Source organism: Marmota flaviventris, chromosome 6 (assembly GCF_047511675.1).
Source record: "Marmota flaviventris isolate mMarFla1 chromosome 6, mMarFla1.hap1, whole genome shotgun sequence".
NCBI classification, from domain to species: Eukaryota; Metazoa; Chordata; class Mammalia; order Rodentia; family Sciuridae; genus Marmota; species Marmota flaviventris.
In genome coordinates, this window is record NC_092503.1 from 55,934,988 (window position 1) to 55,958,793 (window position 23,806).

Here is a 23,806-nt window from a genome sequence, read left to right on the forward strand (position 1 = left end):
TAAAAATAAAAACCCCTGGCACATACTAACACATTTAAGTAGTAGTATATATTTTTTTCTTTTTTTATCTTGCAATACTAGGAATTGAGCCCAGGGCTTCCTACATACTAGGTAACTACCCACAAGGTACATCCCCATCTGTTTTTATTTTATTTTGAGCAGGGTCTCACTAAGTTTCCCAGGCTGGCTTCAAACTTGCCATCACCTGACTCAGCCTCTCATGTAGCTAGGAGTACAGGTGGGCATCATCACGCTCAGCTATAATTTTTTAATTCCACAAAATGTTTTTACTTAAAGAGGTTCAAAAGTGGCAAAGGTGTTGTGAAGCAAATATACTAGAAGTTAAATGTTCAAGTATTAAAAATGCAAAGATAGTGAAGATCAATATAGATATTGAGAAGGAAGAAAAGCTGTTGGTAACTGAGAAAGCTTAGTATGCAAAATAGCCCATTTGATTAAGTAGACCCTCCAGTTTAGAGTGGATCTAGTTGCTGTATGTTTTTATTTGTTAAATCTTTAAATTGAATTTATACACCATTCAAAAGCACTCTAGGTCACTCACTGTCAGCTATCACAGCAAAACATCTTAAAAGGCAGTTTATTTGCCTGAGAGATGAAACACCGCTGCTAAGCATGTAAATTGTTTAATAGAATCCCATTCTGATCAAAGGACAAGAATAAACTGTTCAGAAAGTGAAACCCAAGCCTTCAATTACCATCTGTCTATATGCCAGTAAGTCCCCATTTTATCTCCATCCCAGATCACTCCTGAGTTCTAGAGCTAAATAGCTGCTTACTCGGTATTTCTACTTGGAGGTCTACAGGCATTTCAGACTAAGCACATCTAAGACCAGATATATGATGCAATCTTCCAGAACCACTCACTGTTCTCTGTCTTCATGAAGAGCATCACTATTCCTCCAGATTTCAAGCCAACAATTTGGGAGTCCTCTTTAACATTTCTGTTTCTTACCAGGCTCACCCCTGGGGCTGCCTTCCTCCATTTCCTATGTCACCACTATTGCCGGAAGCATAACTGAGAGGGAGCAGAGAATGCAGTTGCTCCTGCGCACTCTTTTCAAAAGCAGACTCTATTGGTTTAAGAAAAAAAGGGCTAAAAATTCAATGACTCCCCTCCTATCGTCTCCCATTCAGTGGTGGCAATCTGGGTTCCTTTCCCTTGAATTTTAGTTGGCTTAAGAGCACTCAGCCAGTACAATACCACAGAAATAGTGTTATGTGACTTCTCAGACTGGGTCATAAAAGGGTGTCTTATAATATTCCCTCTCTTGAAACACAGCGCCCCCTTGGAAGTAACCACCATGCTTTGAGAAGCCACATGTAGACATCGTGGGTAGGTGCTCTAGTCATCAGTCCCAGATGGACCTGAGTGATGTGGGGGTTAAGAAGCAATCTTATTGGAAGTGGATCCCTGTAATTCAGCCATTCTGTATCCCAACCAACCAAATCATCCCCAGCTCTCTGAATCATCCCCAACTTATCTGGTCTTCCAAATTGTGGCCCCAGACATCGTAGAGCAGAGATATGTCATCTTCATTGTGACTTGTCTAATCCTGACCCACAGAATCTGTGAGCATAAAAAAATGGTGGTTGTTTTATGCCAGCAAGTTTTGGGATGGTTTGTTATGTAAAAAATAGATAACCAGAATATGGATTTTTCAACAAATTTTAAGACAGTATATTAATATGATAGTTGTTAAGTCCATGCTAAAAGACATGGGGAGGAACAGTATAAATATGCTTTCAAAGTATCATGGATTGAATCCTAAAATATAGTTGTATTAGTCAACTTGAGCTTCCATAAACAACATAAAATTCCTTCTTTTCTTCCTTCCATCCTTCCTTTCTTCCATCCTCCCTTCCTTTCTTTGTGGTGCTGGTCATAGAACCCAGGGCCTCATATATATTAGGCAAGTGCCATTGAGCTACATCCTCAGTACTTTTTTTTTTAGTTGGACACAATACCTTTATTTTTATTTATTTATTTTTATGTGGTGCTGAGGATTGAACTCAATGCCTCACACGTGCCAGGCGAGTGCTCTACCTCAGCGCAGCCCTTTTTATTTTATTTTGAGACAAATTATAAGTTAACCAGGCTGTCCACAAACTTGCGATCAGCCTACAGAATAAATTTATTTTCTTACAGTTCTGGAGGCTAGAAGTCCCAAGAGAAAGTTTCTAACCAATTTGGTTTCTGGTAAGGGATTTCTTCCTGACTTGCTAACATCACCTAGCTGTGTCCTCACATAACAAAAAGCACTAGTAAACTCCTTAGTATCTAATAACAATCAAGGACATTCGATAAGAACAGTAATCCTGTTAGATCAGGGGTCTACCCTTATGACCTCATTTAATTGCTTTCTTGCTTTACACAGTCACACTGAGGATTAGGGCGTCAACATTAGAATTGGAGGGTGGGGGCAGGGACATACTCATTCATCTGTAACAGTAGTCAAGAGTGGTACCTTTATAATTCTTTTTGTTCATTTGTTTGTTTCATGGCGCAAGGGACTGATCCCAGGGCCTTATGCGTGCCCAGGCAAGTGCTCTACCACTTTGTTCATGCCCTCACTCCCCTGCCATCAATGGCACAAGCTAAACTGACTTTACCCTGCATCTGCTTACCCTGGTGTTAGATGCTGGCTGCCCGCCTGTGGTTAAGATGCCTTCATCTCTTCTCAGAGATACTCCAAGCAACCTCCTCATTTGCTAACCTGTAGATAGTCCGCCTGCTGTAGTTTGGATCTTGAATTTCCCCCAAAGGCCCGTGCATTGAAGGCTTGGTCCCCAGGCCATGGTGCTTTTAGGAAGTAGTGAAATTTTTAGGAGATGGGGCCTAATGGAAGGGACTTAGGTTGCTTGGAGTGTACCCTTCAAGGGGATACTGGGACCCTGGCTCTTCCTCTGCCTCTCTGCTTCCGGGCCACCATGAAGTAAAAAGCCTTCCTCTACCACGCGTTCCTACCAGGATATACTGTGTCACCACAGGCACAAGCAAAATGGCAAAGCAACCATCGACTTAAACCTCCAAAACTATTCCTCAGTTTAAATTGATTACTCAGGTATTTTTTACGGTAATGGAAAGTTAACTAATACACCTCTAATCCTAGTCTGTTCTCCACACTGGCAGAGATTTAAAAATACTGATGCTCCATTTCTACTCCCCACCCCACCCCCATCTAATGACATCCCATTGCTCTTGTGGAAGGGGGGGACAAAATCCCAGAAATGAATGAAAATACACTTTAGCCTGACCCCAATGTGTCCCTCTAGCTTCACCTTGACATACTCCCCATCGCTATCTGGATTCAGCCTAGTAGCCTTAGGTATGCCATTTTCTTTTGTACCTACAATCTTTGTAGCCTGAAATACACTGGTAAGACAGTCTCAAATTTGGCTGGTCAGTATGTACATCAGAAGATCTTTTCTAGAAAACAGTTGGGTAGAATGTTTTAAGGGACTTTAAAATGTTCAGGTCTGTTGACCAATTAATTCTCATTGTAGACTCCATCTGTAGTAAGTAAGCATCCTCTAAGATCATCACCAATGAATCCTACCTCTTAATATTGCTCATGTGATCACTGCCAACATTGTACTAGGGTTGATCTGTCAACCAATTGCATATAGCAGAAATGATGGTATGGCACTTCCAATATTAGTTTATAAATGATTATGAAGCTTCCTTCTTGTATGTGCTCTTACTCTTCTTGGGTCACTTACACCAAGGGAAGCTAGCTATGAGATCATGTGAGTAGACCCACAGAGTGGCCTGTGTGGCAAGGAGCTAAAGCCTATGGCCAGCAAGCACTTACATGAGCTTAGAAGCAGATTCTTCAGCCCCTTTATATGACAGTAGCTACAGCCACCTTACTGAGCTATTCCTGGATTAATGATCCTCAGAAACTGAAATAACAAATTTTTAAAAACTATTTCTTTAGTTGAAGATGGAAACAATACAGTATCTTTATGTATTTATTTTTATGTGGTGCTGAAGATTGAACCCAGTACCTCGTGCATGTGAGGCATGTGCTGTATCACTGAGCTACAACCCCAGCCCATAAATGTTGTTTTAATACAACAAGTGGGGAGGGGGGTTATTATAGATCAACAGATAACTAATACACTATCGTGAAAAAATTCTCCTAAAATGTTTTAGTAGTTGTTAATGTTACCATGTACAGACTTCCTGTAATGTAAACCTTTTCATCTTAGGAAGTGAATTCACTGAAGTGTTTTCAGGAGCAAAAAAATTGAAAACTCAGTAAAATTAACACAAAAGTAAGAAAAAAAGATGGTTTACATGCCAATTTGATAGTATCAAGATCCTTTTCTATCTCTTTGATGTCTTTAATGTCATATTTATTATCAGGCTGGTGGCAGTTTAGCCTCAATGGCCCTCAGTATGTCTGATTAAGACTGTGCAATCTCCAGAAGAGACAGTTTTCATTTTTACCTGGGTCTCTTGAAACTTTCTGGTAGATTTCTTTCATATTTCAATGGCTAGATTTACCATACACCCATTTCTAAATTAATATTTGGTAGGAACAGTAAATAATAAAATAAAATAACTAATAAAATAAGGATTTTGTTAGTAAAGGGGTAGAGAATTCTGCCCTGTCCACAGTAAGGAGGGATCTTGTTTCACTTTTTGAGCAGTGCATATTGCTCTTGCACTCAGTCCCCACTGGCCACCATGTTAACCTCATTCCTACTCAACCCATCTAAATTGTACATGTGATCATGTCGTTTCCTACTGAAAACAGTTCACAGTACCTAATTGATATGATCCAAAGCTCAGGGCCTCTTACACCCCACTGGCTTTCTTTACCTACATCTCCCACTATATATTATTTCAACAATATAGGCTAGTATTGATGCCTCGAAATCATCCCCTGTATTATCTTCCTAGCCAATTCCAGTTTGTTATTCAGAAACAGACTCAGTGAAGAGTCATCACTAAAGCCTCTTTTAACCCTGTCTCTGGACTTTTCACATACCCATTTGCTTTATAATCCCCTGCTGAACTTATCCTAATATCAAAAATTAATGCCTAATTCTTAAATCCACAGTGTCTGGTATGTACTAAATAACCACAAAAATTAGTGAACTGCATCGATTGTACATTCCCACGGTATGTCAAGCACCAACCTACACTATGCATTTTCAAACAGGCTATTTCTCTTTAGTGCTGTCCAGTTAGTTTATCTCAAAGAGTTACTCAGATTTCCCTCTGCCACTACTATACAATCTGTCCCAGAAATATCTCCTGCCCTGTAGCTTTCAAACCTCCCCCCATCCCAGGCGTAGTACCTACTAGTGGTAAGATTTCTTGCTGTAAAATAGAATTCCTTCCTCCATCCAGACCCCTCCTCTTCAGCATGCTTGTTCCCCATATAGCTTAACAAGAACTGACTGGTGGAGAGGGAAGGAAGGGGCCGATCAGCGCTAACCAAGGAGTTCTTACATTTTAAATTCCTTGTCAACCCTTCTGTCTAACTCACGAGTAAAATTTTTAACAGCTCTATTCCTTGAATAGAAACATTTAAAAAGAGCCTTTAGTAAATCTTACTAGCTTTTTTCCCCATGATTTACATGGGTGTCAAGCTTCCAAATTGTTATTTTATTATCTCCTATTTGACTGCAATATAAATCAAAGCAAAATATTTCATCCTATTAGATGATGTTGTTAAAATACTATACTTTTCCCTCTCCCTCTGGATTCCTGAAAACATATTTACCTATTGTTTCTTTTTTCTCGTATGCCCATGTCTCTTCAATGAATATTATTGAAAGGTTTAATTTACAGGTTTGAATGCCTTTTTGATGCGTTGATGAGATATGTCATTTCCTCTTTAACACAACCTACTCTTAAACCATAAAAATATTAAGCATTGCATATATTTCTATTATGTGTTAAGCAATAGAATCCAATTGCTATACATCTGAGACTCATCTCTGCTACTTAATAGTACTGTCTGATCTTGATCAAACTACATTCTTGACCTCCTTAACCTCCTTATCTATTAAATGGGAATGATGATGCTTAAGATTTTTGAGGGCTGATATGATAAATAATGCAAAAGTATCCTCATGTAATTAGCTCTCAGGAAATATTAGATTCCATTCTTCTTGCTTCCTTCTAATCCCTAATTGTAGAGATTTATTGAAAGCTTCCTATGCTTGATTTATTTATTTATACATGTATATATATTATATAATCTTTATGTGTATATATAAAATTAATTTTTAATTTAATTTTAATTTTATATATACATGTATAAAGACTATATACAGGGGCTGGGGATGTGGCTCAACCAGTAGCGCGCTCGCCTGGCATGCGTGCGGCCCGGGTTCGATCCTCAGCACCACATACAAACAAAGATGTTGTGTCCGCCGAGAACTAAAATAAATAAATAAATAAATATTTTTAAAAAAAAGACTATATACATGTATATACGTGTGTATATACATAATTTTATATATGTAAAATGATTTTTTGTTGTTGTTTTGTGGGGGGATACTGGGGATTGAACTCAAAAGCACTAACCACTGAGCCACATCCCCAACCCTGTTTTGTATTTTTTTAGAAAGAGGGTCTCACTGAGTTGCTTAGGATCTCACCTTTGCTGAGGTTGGCTTTGGGTATTTTTTTTTGAGGGGGAGTTCTAGGGATTGAACTTAGGAACTCTCAACCACTGAGCCATATCCCCAGCTCTATTTTGTATTTTATTTAAAGACAGGGTTTCAGTTGCTTAGCACCTTGCCATTGCTGAGGCTGGCTTTGAACTTGTGATCTTCCTGCCTCAGCCTCCTGGGCTTCCGAACTGCTGGGATTACGAGTGTGCGCCATCAAGCCCAGCTTGTAAAAGGTTTTAATAAATTTTTATATATGAAAATTATATATATAATTATATAAATATTTTATATGATTTTATATATGTATATTTATATCTATGTATATTATACATATACAAAATATAGTGTGCTATATGTATATAATTTTAATATATGTATATATAATTTATGTATATACATAAAAAGACTGTTTTGGCTGTCTTCTGAAAATATTTGAAAAGAACAGTTCAAAGAAAACATTTGAAATAGTGAAATGTGTGAGGGCAATGGATGTATAGCTCAGTGGTAGAGCACTTGCCTAGCATGTATAAGTCCCTGGTTTTATTCCCAGCATCAGGAAAATAAAAATAATGAAATGTGGCATTAGTGAGATCTAGTCACTTATCCAGCCCAAATTCAGATTACATTTATAAAGGCAGTGGCCCAGAGTATGAACCTGAAGTAGAGAGCAGGGAAACAAGAAATATTTGCATTGCGTGTATTTGTGTGTGTGGTGTTGGGATCAACATGATCACACGTGCTTAGCATGTGCTCCAACACTGAGCACATCCCCAGCCTCTGCATACTTTTCTAAAAGTACTTTTATCTCCATGGATAACTAGCTGCTGAGTTCCAAAACTCTTCTCTTCTGATCATGTGAAAGGGAGCAATTTGGCCCGACAGGTTCTTGTTAGCTTTGATATCTTCCCAGGCCAATTAGTTTGCCTTTATTCTGTGGCCATGGACCTGACCTTTAATCCCAGACAGCCACTTTCACAAATGTACTTTGGTCTCCTATGAATACATACAAATGCATCACCACCAGGAAAAAAGCAACTCAAAGTATGTGTTTGTCAGGCAATAAAGTAGCAAAGTAGCATGTTACATCTGAGTGATACCACCAATGCCACCCTCTTGGGCAAACATCATCTTATAAACTTCAGGTTTATGGTTTTTTTCCCATATTTAAACCTGCTTTACTTGAGCAAAAAAGTCATGAGACCTTTATTTTTCTAAATTATTGAAGTTCTGATAGTCATTCAATAAGTATATTGACTTACCTTCCTGAAAATAAGGAAATAAGTCAAAAGTAAATATTCACTGACTATATCATTTTTTAATATATAATAAATTTTCAGTAAAAACTGCATGTATTCTAGAGAATTGGATGATTGAGGCAGGAGGATTGTAAGTTCAAGTCTATCCTCATCAATTTAGTGACACCCTAAACAACTTAATGAGACCCTGTCTCAAAAAATAAAAAGGGCTAGGGATGTGATTCAGTGGTAAAGCACCCCTAAATTCAATCCCTAGTACCAAAACAACAGCAAAAACTACATCTATATAACTTGATGCTGTATGCATATTTAAATCTCATTCACTCTGATTATTCATTCATTTCATACCAATTCTATATATCTGGAGAGTAAAAAGTCTGGTATAGATGTGGTTATCTTATCTCCATATTTTACATTGTACATTAACTTTCCCTTTGTTCCTAAAAGAACAGAGCATGTTCTCTTAGTATATACATGACAAGCTGGTAAAAATGAATAGGGGGATTTTGTTTCATTAATAACCAAGTTCACAATAGGTAATAACTTAATGTTCAGGGAATAACATTTCTGATTAACTTAGGAACAGAATTATTAACTTATGGTGCAATTAACTGGTGGCAGTAGATTTCAGGGGACTATAAATTAATTGTTTCTTGGTTTCTGAATTTCTTAATTTTTTTCTATGATCATGTGTTACTTGCATAATTTAAAGTGTGAAAATTATGAAATAAAATCTCTAAATTCCCGTAAGAAATATATAATGAACAAAACTGAATCTTTGCTCATCAGAGATCCTGCAATTATTATTCTGAAATGGAATTATCTATATATCCTGTATGAGGATATCTACATTTGTATATTTATTTCTACATATCAATATGTAGGTATATATACCTATATATATCTATATACAATCTGTCCTTGAACTGTGAGCTTCTTGAGGATAGACTATTAATCTTCATATCTAAATTATTTTACAAAGATCCCGACCCATGATAGAACCTTAATGTTTGTGTATGAATAAATGAAGTTGATATACCAATCATTAAAAGTTAAATGATGATCATGTAAATTTTTTAAAAGTTAAATTAACTATTTTAGAACACGAAATGGAAAATATTATCTCCATTAGCTCTTTTTAAATATTTTTATTAATCATTGATGAATCTTTATTTTATTTATTCATATGTAGTGCTGAGAATTGACCCAGTGCCTCACACGTGCTAGGCAAGTGCTCTACCACTGAGCCAAATCTCCAGCCTTACCTTTTTTCTTTAAGCTTTATTGAGATGCCTTTTACATATAAAATTCACCAACTTCCAACATATAATTCCATAATTTTTGAGTAACTAAAAAGTGATATGACCATCACCATAAGCCAGTTTTCACACATACTTCTATATGGTCTCTCATGCCCGTTTATAGTCCCCAACCTCCAGCCCTGGACAACCACTAACCTACATTTCATATAAATGGAATCATGTAAAATATATAGGTCTCTTGTGTCTGACTTTTTTCACTTAACATAGTGCTTTTGAGATTCATCCATGGAATAGCATGTAGTGGTAGCTCCATTCTTTTTATTGCTGAATAGCATGCCATTGTCTGAATATGTCTACCCATCAGCTTTTAAAATTAAAAAAAGATAAACAGCTACTTAGAAATTACTACAAATGGGCTGGGATTATAACTCAGTGGTAGTGTGCATGCCTAGCATATGTGGGGCACTGGGTTTGATTTTCAGCACTGCATATAGATAAATTAAAGAAAGGTCCATCAAGAACTAAAAAGAATTTTAAAAATAACTACAATAGGTAAACTGGGCTCTATTCATTCAGCAAACATTTATTGAAATAAATATAACTTTAGTGAATAAAATAAAAAAAGATAACTAAGACTAGCCTTTGGGGAAATAGCTGTGTAAGCAATTATAAAATTTGAAGAGAATTAAGTACTCTGTTAAAATATAACTCAGGTAATATTCATCAAAAGAAGAAAATATTTGTGGAGATATTTTGATATTTGATATTCCTCAAAGAAATTATATTTGTACTGAATTGATTCAATTTCCTGGCAAGGAATGTGAGGAAATGATATTTCCTTTGTAGAGAATGATATTTTAAAATTTGTACAAATGCAAAAGTATATATTCTACTTCAGAAACAACCAATTGTCCTGTGTGAATAAAATAGGGAATATTTTGGATAGGAGATGGAACTAAGAATTGCTGCTTGCTAACTTAAAAGGAAGGCCTTAAGCCAGGCATCAGAGCTTACGCCTAGAATCCCAGTGACTTGGGAGGCAGACTCAGAAGGATGGTGAGTTCAAAGCCAGCCTCAGAACTTTGTGAGGCCCTAAGCAGTCAGCCAGCCTCAGAACTTTGTGAGGCCCTAAGCAATCAGCAAGATCTTGTTTCTAAATAAAATATAAAAGAGGGCTGGGTGAAGGACTTAAAAACAGCATACTACAGTGACACAGCCATATCGATGTTTATAGCAGCACAATTCACAATAGATAAACTGTGGAACCAACCTAGATGCCTTTCAGTAGATGAATGGATAGGGAAACTTTTGTGTATATATACACAATAGAACATTACTCAGCATTAAAAGAGAATAAAATCATGGCATTTGCAGGTAAATGGATGAAGTTGGAGGATACAATGCTAAGTGAAGCAAGCCAATCCCAGAAAACCAAAGGCCGAATGTTTCCTTTGATATGAGGAAGCTGACTCATAATGGCGATGGGGGGAAAGCAAGGGAAGAATGAAGGAACTTTAGATAGGGCAAAGGGGAGAGAAGGGAAGGCAGGGGGTAAGGCAGTAGAAATGATGGTGGAATGAGTTAGACATCATTAACCTTAAGTACATGTATGAAGACACAAATGGTGTGGAAATACTTTGTGTACAATCAGTGACTTGAAAAATTGTGCTCTAAATGTATAATATGAAATGAATTGCTTTCTGCCATCATGTATAACAAATTAGAATAAATAAATAATTTAATTTTAAAAAGAGGGCTGGGGATGTGGCTCAGTGGTTAAGCTCCCCTGGGTTCAATCCCCGGTACCAAAGAGGGGGAAAAAAAAAGGAAGACCTTAAATGTAGTGCTATGAAGTTTATCTTGATTCTATGAGTAGGAGTGAGACATTAAAGGAGAATTATTTCAATTCTTCATTATGACCAAATTAGGCAGGATAAAGGAAAGTTGGCATGAGGGCAATTCAGGAGGCTGAGGCAGGAAGATTACAAATTTGTGGCCAGCCTGCTCAACTGAGTGAGACCCTTTTTCAAAATAAAAGACAAAAAGGGCTTGGGTTATAGCTCAGTAGCTTAGTAGTAGCACCACCCTGGGTTCAATCCCCAATGTCTCAAAAAAAAAAAAAAACAGTTGGGGGGGTGGGAGAGAGAGTAAAGGAAAGTGAAAAGAGGGAGAGAAAGAAAGACATCGAAACTCTGATGCCCCCCTCTTATATTGACCTTGTGATTGTATTTCACCCACTCAGTTAATTTTCCATCTCAAAATCCTGAATTTAAATCCTTATCCTGAATCTAATCACATCTGCAATGTCCCTTTTGCCATGTACAACAACATTTCCTAGGTACCAGGGATAAGACTGTGGACATCTTTATGAAGGAGGGAGATTTATCGGCTGTTTCTTTGATAATCTTCTAACCTTGCAGAAGGTTGTATAGTTATTTGTTTGGTTTTGGTTTTGCCATTTGGAGTTTATCCTAGTAAATGATATAAAATGCAGATTAGACTTTATTTTTTCCAGATAGCTTTTTATAGTAAATGATACCTACCCCACCCATTTACTGAGAAGTCCAACTTTTCCTTAAAATATAGTGAATTCCTATATATAATTTGGTTGCTTTCTGAAGCTTCTATTTTGTTCCATTGTCCGTGTGTCTAAAAAGTACATGTTTTTTAAATTACACAGGGTTTTTAGTATGTCACAGTATCTGGTAGGACTAGACAAAATTTGCTCTTCCTTTCCACCCCTCCCCCATGTATACATACAGTACCTTGCTCTTCTGTTCTCAAGGTTTTCCCTACCATTTTTGTTTGTTTATTTTTTTCTACATGAATTTTAGAATCAACTTGCCTAATTTGGGGTGTTGTGGAGATTGTTAGTTTCATTGGAGAACTATGAGGTTAGTTAGCTCTTACTGTCTTTGAACATCATATGTCTTTACAGTCATTCAAGTTACTTTCCCCACTCCAAGTACTGGGGATTGAACTTGGCATTTTACCACTGAAGTATATCCCTGTATCCTGCCCCCCCCCCTTTATTGAGTCAGGGTCTCTAAGTTGCTGAGGTTGGCCTTGAACTTACAATTCTCCTGTCTTAGCCTCTAGCTGGAATTACAGGTGTGTGCCACAGCACTAGCTCAAGTCACTTTTGTTCCTTCAGTAGTATTGTAACATTTTCTTCATAACAATTTTGTACATTTTAAGTTTATTCCCAGTTTTTAATCTTTCTTTTTGTATAATGGAAGAGAAGATACTGTTTGTAATACTCTCTGATTAGTTTTTATGTATGAAATCTATGGTTAATACATTTATTATGTTAATTACAAATTATTAATTTTAACACCTCTCTCTTACTCAATTATCTTGTTTGTAGTATTTTTTTAGTTGAGCCTCTCGGTTTTCCCATTGCAGTTTATATTGTCTTCAAATAGCAATAAACTCTTCCCTGCTAATCTTTATACATCTGTCTCTTTCATTACATTGTTAAACAGCAGCGGTGTTGTGCATTTCTGTCTTATTCCTGATGTTAGTGAGGAAGGCTCCTATTTCTCCATAAGTATTTGCTGGTTTTGGGCTTATACACACACGCACACACAATCCCCATCATGTTAAAAGAAATACACATCAGTTCCTACTTTACTCGTTTTTCGCACTCCCTGGATTAAATCCCCAGTACTAGGGATTAAACTCAGGGGCACTCGACTACTGAGCCATATCCCCAGTCCTATTTTGTATTTTATTTAGTGGGTAAGAATAGGAGTTGAATTTTATCAAGTGCCTCTTTAATGTGAATGGAAAAATACTGTGGTTTACATACTACTACATATTAACTTTTTATATATTAAAATACATTCTCAGGCCAGTCGTGGTGGCTCATACTTATAATCCCATCAACTCAGGAAACTGAGGCATGAGAAGACAAATTCAAAGCCAACCTCAGAAAATGAGTGAGGCCCTAAGCAACTTAGTGAGACACTATAAAATCAAGATTCGGCATCTTTTAGTTCTGTTTTGTTGCATTAGCCAGTTTTGAATAGCTCTTTTCCTAACTCTTTTATTCATCAAAAACAGAAACAATTAAGTTACTCCTAAAATGCTTTTAATCTTGGCTTTTGTTACATTTTAGGAAAATTATATCACAGATGATATTGGAATATCAACTTGGAAGGAGCAGACTTTTCTCTCCCATGGTGCCTTACTAGCAAAGAGCTGCCAAGCTGCGATGGAATTAGCAAAGCATGATGCTGAGGTTCAGGATATGGCATTTCAGTATGGGAAGCACATGGCCATGAGTCATAAGGTATTTGCACACCCTTTATCTTTTGCCATACTTAAGTAGCTAAAGTGATATACAAAAAAACCTTTTGCCATTTAATAAGCTACTTTTATATGTCAAAAAATGTTTGTATGCTCAAAATCTGTCAGTCATAGATGGTGATTGTATAGTATAAACAGTATGATTGTTAAGTACTATATAATTTTGACAGAAGTCCACAGTTTACTTAAGCCATGTTGTTTGTTTGTTTTTTTGTTTGGTGTTTTTTGTTTTGTTTTGTTTTGTTTTGTTTTTTTGTTTAGTACTGGGGATTTAACCCAGGGACAATTTACCACTTAGCTATATCCCCAACCCTTTTTATTTTTTTATTTTGAAATAGTCTCACTAGGTTGTTTAGGGTCTTGCTAAGTTGCTGAGGTTAGCCTTGAACTTGCAATCCTTCTGTTTCAGCCTTCCAAAGGCCATATTTTTGATGTTTGTCTTTTCTTTCCACCTGAAAGGGTTTTTTTTTTTTTTTTTGGGGGGGGGCGGGGGGGACAGGCGGGACTAGAGATTGAACTTAGAGGCACTCGACCACTGAGCCACATCCCCAGTCCTATTTTGTATTTTATTTAGAGACAGGGTCTCACTGAGTTGCTTAGCACCTCACTTTCACTAAGGCTGGCTTTGAACCTGTGATCCTCCTGCCTCAGCCTCCCAAGCTGTACCACCATGCCCAGCTGAAAGGGTTCTTGAGAGAACTCTTAAAATTATTAAATAACATATAATATTCCCATTGACAGAATGGGAGAATATTTGTTTGTTTGTTTGTTTGTTTTTAAGAAATATTTATTTATTTATTTATTAGGTGTAGATGGACACAACACAATGCCTTTATTTTTATGTAGTGATGAGGATCTAACCGGGCTCCCGCAGGTACGAGGCGAGCGCTCTACTGCTGAGCCACAATCCCAGCCTGATATTTGTTATTTTTGATACCATTGCATTATAGCTCCTTATGTAAAATAAATTATGGGAAGTTATAAAATATGTTGAATAAAACTGAAAGCTTCAATTTTAATTGCTGATTCTTTTAAATGGTGTGTGTGTGTGTGTGTGTGTATATATATATATATATATATACACACACACATATAAAATAGCCTAAAACTAGCTATTTATTTCTTTCATATATATGAATGATTTAAAATTTTCATTTAGTATATATTTTTAGGTGTTAAATAGCTCATAAAAGGGAGGGGGAAATATATATATATTATAATATATATCTTCCAGATGAGTTTTTTTGCATATTTTATTAAATGTAATTTATTAAGTAATTATATTTATTAAACCTTTATCTAAATCCTTCCTTTTAACTTAATTAAAATAAAGGTTGCTACCAAATAAAAAAGAAATAAGACTGGGTGTAATGATGCACACCTGAAAACCAGCTGCAAGGGAGACTGAGACAAAAAAGGAAAAAAAATGAATGGGACTTAGGATGTAGTTCAATGGTAGAGCATGGACACACCATGCGAAGGCCCTGGGTTTGATCCCCAGCACTACCAAAAAAAAAAAAAGTATTAATGGAGAAAATTAATTAATTCTAAAGAATTGTAAAGGTTAATGTTAATAATCCAAAATGTTCTTTTGTTTATTAAAGCTTGCTAATGTGCATCTTAAAACTTCATTTTTTACTGCATTACTGGTGCTTTCTGAATATGACTAAAACATACTATTATGTATACATTTTACTGATAGAACTATTTTAACTACTCCTTTTAGATAAATTCTGACCTCCAGCCTTTTATTAAAGAAAAGACCAGTGACTGTGTGACTTTTCATCTAAACTCAGCTCCTGTAGTTTTACATCAGGAGTTTCTTGGAAGAGATTTGTGGATTAAGCAGATCGAAGAGGTAAAGTAATATTTTTCCTATTTTAGGTACTGTTAGTTGATTTTAGAACATAATATCTATTTCATGATGATTTAAGGGTATAGATCAGCCATAAAGGAGCATATTTATTTAACAGACAAAACTCTTTCTTTATAATCTACATTTTTAAAAGGTAAAATATTAGTTAAAAGTTAGAGACTACACTCTTGTGTTCTCTTATTATCTGAGTTCTTCCAGTACTGCAGTACAACACTAGTGCCTGTGGCGAATGCTAATTAACGCAGGGGATATTTTTTTCTAAAGACTTCAGCAATCGGGCTATGGTAATAGCACCACCCTTTAGCTGACAGCAATTTCCCATCTGTGGACTCTAGCACAAGCTGCAGAATTCCAGGAGCTCCGTCTGTCAGCTCATTGGGTTATTTTAAAACAAACTTGGACCCTGAACACTTGTTCTAAGGCATTATCAAAGAAAAAACAGCATGATGAAGTGGGAAGGGTAAAGGCGTTTGAATTAGGTAAATTGCATACATTTTGGGAGGGTCTGGGGATGTCAAACATGAGGAAATTTTTTGGTTTTATTTTAATGCAGAAACTCTGGTGCAGAAGTTCTTGCTTTTTTATCCAAAGTCTCATGGAATTTATTTAACTTCGTGGTTGTAATGGGTTGGATTAATCTGAGGCTCTGACTAGGAAACCAGGCACAGCCTGAGGATGGGGAAAGTGGGGGTAGCTGCCATATTTATAGCAGAGAGCCTACATGAATATCTGCATTCTGAAAGATAACATTTCCCCTCCCTCAGTCGTCTTTCTGCATGGACTCTCAAAATGCTGGCCGCCAGATTAAAATCCCTCATATTTACCAGATAGAAAATTGGGAGTCATTTCTTAGGAAACTGTCGAATTCTGGAGAAAAGATCTGCAGATAGGTGTGTTTGGGGTCCTCTCAGTAAACATGCATATCCACAAGCTTCCCTATAGCCATCCCCTACCAAGTGACAAGCCTCAGTGTATCCACATGAACAGAATCTCCAGCTGACTCACTTGAAGCAGAAAGGTAACATAGGACCACAGGACATTGAGAAAAGACTCTTCTGTAAGAAAAAGTCAAAAGCAAACTAATGAAAAGGGAACCCAGAGGAAACAAAAAATATGAGGAAAGAAAGACATTTCTAGAAACACTTAATATATGCTTAGCAAGATGTTAAACCCATGAAACAAAAACAGGTAACATATAGAAAAAGACATAGAAAAGGACAACCCAGCCTGGCACATTGGCACACACCTAAATCCCAACCACTTGGGAGATTGAGGCAGAAGGATTGAAAGTTTGAGGCCAGCCTGGGCAACTTAGCAAGCCCCTGTCTCAAAAAAAAAAGAATGGGGATGTAGTTCAGAGGTAGAGTGCTCTGGGGTATAATCCCCAGTGCCCAAAAAATAAACATCCTCAAAACAAGAAATCAGAATTTAAAAATATAATTGCAGGGTTTTTTTGCGGGGCGCGGGGGGGAGAAACGGGGGGTTGGCTACCGGGGAATAAACTCTGGGCACTCAGTCACTAAGCCACATCTCTAGTCCTATTTTGTATTTTATTTAGAGACAGGGTCTCACTGAGTTGCTTAGTGCCTCACTTTCATTGAAGCTGGCTTTGAACTCAAAATCCTTCTACCTCCCCTGCCTAAGTCACTGGGATTTTAGGGGTGCGCTACCACGCCCAGCAAGATTTTTTTTTTTAATCAGAAGGAACATGAAAGACACAAATGAGAAAATCTTTCTGAAAAGTGAGCAAAATATGAAAATAAGAAAAACTCTTTCAGGAAATCTTACATGATCTTGCATGTATTAAGAGTCTCAGAGAGGACTGGAGTTGTGGTTTAGTGGCAGAGCGTTTGCCTACCATGTGTGAAGCACTAGATTTGATTCTCAGCACTACATATAAATAAATAAAATAAAGGTCCATTGACAATTAAAAAAATGTTTCAGAGAAAACTGAAAATGGAGGTGAGAAAATTAATCAAATTTTCGGGGCTGGGGTTGTGACTCAGTGGTAGAGTGCTCACCTTGCATGCATGCAGCACTGGATTCGATCCTCAGCACCACATAAAAAAAATAAAATAAAGATATTGTGTTCATCTAAAACTAAAAAATAAATTAAAAAAAAGAAAATTAATAAAATTTTGAAAGTACACAGAGCATGATGGAACATGCCTGTAATCCCAGCTACTTGGGAGACTGAGGCCCTGGCAACCTAGCAAGACCCTGTCTACAATTTTAAAAGTGTTGGGGATGTGGCTCAGCAGTAAACTCCCCCCAACCAACCCCCCAGGTTCAATCCTTAGAATCTTAAAAAAACAAGTAACTTTTTTTTGAGGGGGAGGGCAGGGATTGAACTCAAGGGTGCTTAACCACTGAGTCACATCTCCAACCCTTTTTATTGTTTGACATGGGGTCTCACTTGGTTCCTTAAAACCTTGCTAAATTGCTGAGGCTGGCTTTGAAACTTCCATCCTCCTGCTTCAGCCTCCCAAGCCACTGGGATTACAGGCATGCACTACCATACCTGGCTATTAATAAACTTTTAACTTTTTAAAAAAGACATTTTTACAAAGAAACATTCTGAGAACTGAAGGCTGAAGTGCCATAGTTTCCAGATTGAAATGGTGGTAACCTAAATAATGAATTTTAAAAGATTCAGACGGGACTTGGGGTGATAGAGTCTATGCTTAGCATGCGTTAAACCCTGGGTTCAATTTCCTAGTGCAAAAAAAAAAAAAAAAAAACGTGAAACACACCAAGTCACATCATCATCAAAGTTTAAAAGAATAGGGATAAAGAATATCTCTAGGAAAAAAAAAAAAGAAATTTTCTTTCAAAAGAGCAAGGATCAGAATGGTATCTCAGTTGTAACACTGAAACCTTCAAGACAGTGAAATAATATCTTCAAAACTCAATGAGAAAGTTGGGTGCTGTGGTGCACACCTATAATCCCAGTGACTTGGGAGGCTGAGGCAAGAGAAGGATTGCAAGTTTGAAACCAGCCTCAGCAACTTAGCAAGGCCCTATCTCAAAATAAAAAATAAAAAGCGCTGGGGCTGTGACTCAGTGGTAAAGTCTCTATGGATTCAATCTCCAATACAAAAAAAAAAAATCTAAAAAGGAAATTGCAATTTATAATTTTGTGCCAGCCATGTCATCTTCAAGTATGATATGAAGACTTTTTAAACTCATCTATAAGATTCCAAAAAACTTACCTTTCATGCACCTTTGTTTCAGGGAGCTGGTGAGTATTCCATAAAGACAGGGGAGTAACCAAGACAGAGAAAAAAGCCAAGGAGTGTAGGAACTATGGGATTATACATATGCATAAGGCCTGGGAATTACCAGGACAATGTAAAAGGAAGAGTTACAAATAATAATAAGGCCAACAATAATAGCATTTACTGTAAGTCAAGCACTGGTCTAATGAATAATCTGAAGTAGAGAGATTAAGTAATTTGCACACAGTCTTACAACCAGCAAGTGGTGAATCCTAGGCAGCCAGCTATAAAATCTGCATTCTTAGGTAATGTGCTGCCCTGTCATTCCAGCAAGTCCTAGGCTGATGGCTATATACCCAGTCTACACTGGGACAAGAGGACAGAGATCTCCTGGAGAAATATCTTAAAGGGAAAAAAAAAAAAAATGGAACTGATAAGTCACCCAATGTGGTTGATCATATTGCAAATCAGGGATGAATTAATTATAAATACATAGAAAATTAAATGTTCAGCCTGGCATGGTGGCAAACGCCTATGATCCCAGCAGCTCAGGAGGCTGAGGCAGGAGGATTGGATTGTGAGTTCAAAGCCAGCAAAACCCTAAGCAACTTAGTGAGACCCTATCTCTAAATAAAAAATAAAAAGGGCTGTGAATGTGGTGCAGTAAATAAGTATCCCTGGGTTCAATCCCTGAAAAAGAAAGAGAGAAAAGAAGAGGAAGAGATGGTGAGGGAGGAGGGGAAGAGGAGGGAAGGAAGGAAAACTAAATAATAACTGTCCCAGTTATTATTGCTAGAACAAAACTTAGCTACCTACAATAACCATTTTATTTTGTTTGTGGATTCTGGGAGTTGTGAATTTGGGCAGAGCACACTGGAATGACTTGGCTCTGCTTCATGATATCTGGGGCCTTAGGTGGAAAAATTCAGGTGCTGGAGGTAACAACAATGCTGGGGACTAAAATCATCTAGAAGCTCTTTCACTCATAAATGGTACCTAAGCTGAGATGCCTAAAAAATTAAACTGCTAACCATCCAGAATGCTCATGCATGACCCTTCTTCCACTTAGCTTGGCTTCCTCACAGCATGGCAGCCTCAGAATAGTGGAATGTTCAGAACTGTAAACAGATATTCTACCATGCAAAGCAGAGGCTGCATCTTCCTTATGACCAGCCTCAAAAGTCAGTGCCATTTCCATGATCTCTTATCAAGACATGGATAAGCTTACCCAAAATCAAGTGAGAAATCATAGACCTCACCTCTTTATATAGCAAGAATGTCAAAGAATTTGGAGGTCATGTTTTAAAACAGACATACTGTATATGTATAGAATAAAATGAAATAATTGTATAGAATAAAATGAAATAATTATTAGATGTAGTGAAAAATTAAAAATGTATAAGAAAATGTAATCATAATATTCTATATAGCTAAGATAATAATATTTATAATAGCATAAAATATAAAACCTGGATATTTTAAGTAATAAATGAATTTAATTTATAAAATGAAGCAAATGCCTTTTGGAATTGGGAAACATTTCCAATTTTATTCATAAAATTGTTAATCAAAATTGCAAAAGTAGATTCATTGAGCCAAAATGAAAGGGAAATGAAACATTCCAGAGACATCTTGAAAGTTCCAAGGAACACATGCTAGGCTAGAAGTCTTTAGTTAACCCATGATTGCACAACAGGTTACATTCATTTTTGCTTTTTCTCAATAAGTGATTCCTTATATTTGCTTTTCTTGAAGCTTATTGAGTCTTGGCTTTGAATTCAAGAACTTTTCCCAGTCTCGTCCAGTTTTAGCCTGGTGATAATCACCCTGCTCCGTGCATGCCCATGTGGACATTTATGTCTGTAGCCTTCTCACACTGGGTGCCTCAATGTAGATGACATAGTTTTTCCTGTACATGTGGACTAGCTTGTCAATTTGTTGACCTTTGTAGTGTCCTCAAACCACCCAGACCTTGTCGTCCTTACAGATGGGCAGGAATGGACACTGTACTTTTGCCACAGCTCCTTAGGGAGAAGGGAAAACATGCTCTTCCTGCACAAGTGCAAAGGGACATTGAAGTGCCTTTTGTGGTTTTTGCTGCAGTCCAAGGTCATGAAGAGGTTGAACTTCATGGTGACTATCTGGCGCCAGTTGGGCTCCTAAATACTGAATATTGATTTAACCAATATTAAACCAATTGAATCCAACCAGTTGAGTGGAAGGAAGATAGAAAAAGAGTGTTTGGTCATGTAAGAGATCTAAATATTCCATTTGTGTAGAATCAATAGATGTTGAAATTTTTAAAATTAAAAAGACAATATTTGAAGATAAATAGCAGAACAACTAGCTGAAGTAAAGGATATGGATAGACAGAAGGGATCTAGAGACTACTATGTTATTTTCTTAGAAGTCTTGTCCTGCTTGACTTTTTTAGTATCCTTTTTGGGATTTGTTTTGTTTTTGTTTTTATGGTGCTGAGGATCAGACCCAGTCACACATGCAAGGCAAGCAAGCACTCTCCCACTGAATTAAGCCCCCATACCTATCCCATTTGTTTTCATTTTAAAACTTTGAAATTAAAAATATAATGTAATTACACTTCCAGGAGTCAATCCTAAGAAAAATCTCAAATATGTAAGCAAAGACTTGCATATTTAAAAATCTACTAAAATGTTAATTATGAAAGGCAGAAAATGAAAAGTGACCCATTTAAAAGTGTAAAAAAGGTTAAGTGAAGTATGGTACAATGAAATATAATACCACTATTGAATATTATATTATTGGAGAGTATTTGTGTGTTTTTTGACAGCTGAACTGAAAGTATATATACAGATGGTGCTACTAACTCTAATTGGGTTGCATTAGAATACGTTGCAGATTTACATTTTGGTAAAAAAGATCCAGCTGAATGTGTTAAATGACAGCTAGCAGCTCTCCCTTGGATATTCACTTATGTAAGTGTGCACATAGGGATAACATAGATACAAATTTTAAAGCAAAGATACATGTTTAACTGCTGTGTTTCTTTGCAAACTTACGAAGTTGTAAATATAGACAAGAGCAGTCCACAATTTCCTCAGCAGCTGGTGAAACATCCCAAAAATTATTATCTGCATCTGCATTTTAGATTCAAATGGATATCCATTAAAGAAGCCCGTATCTTGGCCAGTAACTCAATAACTCAAATAAATCAAATACACCTAGTGTGGAGGTCAGAAAACCCTGAGATGTTTTGTACAAAATGATGTCCCACCCTTCAAGCTAGATCCTGTAGTCATTTCTAAATCCTCAATCCTTCAGGAAAGACTGGTAGTTTATTGCCACCCCCAGGCCTGCTTTGGTTTGCACCAATGACTTCAGGCCCTTCTCCTTATATCTATCTACTGATAAAGAGAAAATGGATTCATCGAAGCAAATAAGTAGTAAATTAGTTTCTGTCAGGGCAACATTCTTCAGATAAAAGACTCTTCCCTATGCCTCTCCCACCCATCCCCAAACCTCCCCAACCATCCCACATTGAACCCAAGGCCTTTTCTTTTAATTTATTTTTTATTAGTTCCAATCAGTTATACATGACAGTAGAAAGCTGTCGATTCATCATACACAAATGGAGCACAACTTTTCATTTCTCTGGTTGTACACATGTAGAGTCACATCACATGTGCAGTCATACATATACCACCTTCTCTACCCCCATGCACCTTCCTCTCCCCTCCCTCCCCTTGGCCCAATCAAAATTCCTCCATTCTTCCCACCCCCCACCCCCCATTAGGGATCAGCATCCACTTATCAGAACATCGGCCTTTGATTTTTGGGGATTGACTTATTTCACTTAGCACAATATTCTCCAACTCTATTCATTTACCTGCAAATGCCATAATTTTATTCTCTTTTAATGCTGAGTAATATTCCATTGTATATATACACCACAGTTTCTTTATCCACTCATTTATTGAAGGGCATCTAGGTTGGTTCCACATTTTAGCTATTGTGAATTGTGCAGCTGTAAACATTGAAGTGGCTGCGTCACTGTAGTATGCTGTTTTTAAGTCCTTTGTGTATAGACCAAGGAGTAGTATAGCTGAATCAAATGGTGGTTCCATTCCAAGTTTCCTAAGGAATGACCATACTGCTTTCCAGATTGGTTGCACCAATTTGCAGTCCCACCAGCAATGGATGAGTGTGCCTTTCCCCCTACATCCTTGCCTAAAAGGCCTTTTTAATTTTTATTTTGAGACACAGTATCATTGAATTTCCCAGGCTATCCTTAAACTTGCGATCCTCCTGCCTTGGGCTTCCTAGTAGCTGGGATCAGAGGTGTGTACCACTGTGCCTGGCTAAATTGAAGACTACTTGAGTTTATCTTCTACATTGAAATATATATGTTTTGTAAAGCTCTGTATGATAATGATCTTGTTCTATGAATGCCTTGGAGACAGAGATAGGGAATACAATTTGCAAAGCATCTGACACATTCCATTCTAAGTCTCAAGGTTACTTCTAGTACCCTTTCCAATTTTTGCATGTTATTTACCTTTCTGTTTATTTTTGTGACCCTTTCCTCTCCCAGTTTTAAATTTGATTGTAAGATCCTGAGGGATAATGGCAAATTTACCTTTGAATTACCTTTAGTGCTTGGCACAGTGGCTTACTTGAACTAATAACCCAATTAATATTTATCCAGAAGAGTGTGCATGGACCAGGCATGGTGGCCTATGACTTTCGTTCCAGTGATTTGGGAGGCTGAGGCAGGACCTCAAGTTCAAAGTTAGCCCCAGCAACACAGTAAGACCCTGTTTTAAAATTTAAAAAATTAAAAAGGCCAAGAAAGTAGCTGAGTGGTAAAGCACCCCAGGATTAAATCCTCAGTACCAAAAGAAAGTGTGTATTACTGACCTTCACTGGGTGAAGCTATTTGGTAGCAGATCTGTTTTGTCAAATTAAAAAACTCAAGTTAATTATAGTAGAAGTGGCTCATAGAGAACAAGGATTTGGAAGACTTGGATTCTAGTTTGGGCTCTGCCAACTTATGTGTAACCCTAATCACATTTTCTCATATACTTTTTATTATTTTCTGTAAAATGATGGCATTAAACTAGGTCATTTCTAAAGTCCCTTTCAGCTCTAAGATAAACTTAAGAAATTGATCTTTTAGACAGGAGTAATTAGAATAATTAGAAAATTATTCATCTCTATTAGAAACTGATACAAGTTTTGACACTGAGA

General features: G+C 37.0%; 1 protein-coding gene across 4 annotated transcripts in view; it reads left to right on the forward strand.

Moving 5' to 3' along the window:
• The window catches only part of Pdss2 (decaprenyl diphosphate synthase subunit 2), a 280,419-nt gene that overhangs the window by 211,114 nt on the left and 45,499 nt on the right, over window positions 1-23,806 (forward strand). For 3 of the 4 annotated variants that reach the window (XM_071613166.1, XM_071613165.1, XM_027928359.2), the window contains 2 exons: window positions 13,296-13,469; window positions 15,213-15,344. In XM_071613166.1, coding sequence (XP_071469267.1) covers window positions 13,296-13,469; window positions 15,213-15,344 — 306 coding nt within the window. The remainder of the gene's footprint in view (window positions 1-13,295; window positions 13,470-15,212; window positions 15,345-23,806) is intronic. The other variant, XM_071613167.1, reaches the window with a different exon arrangement.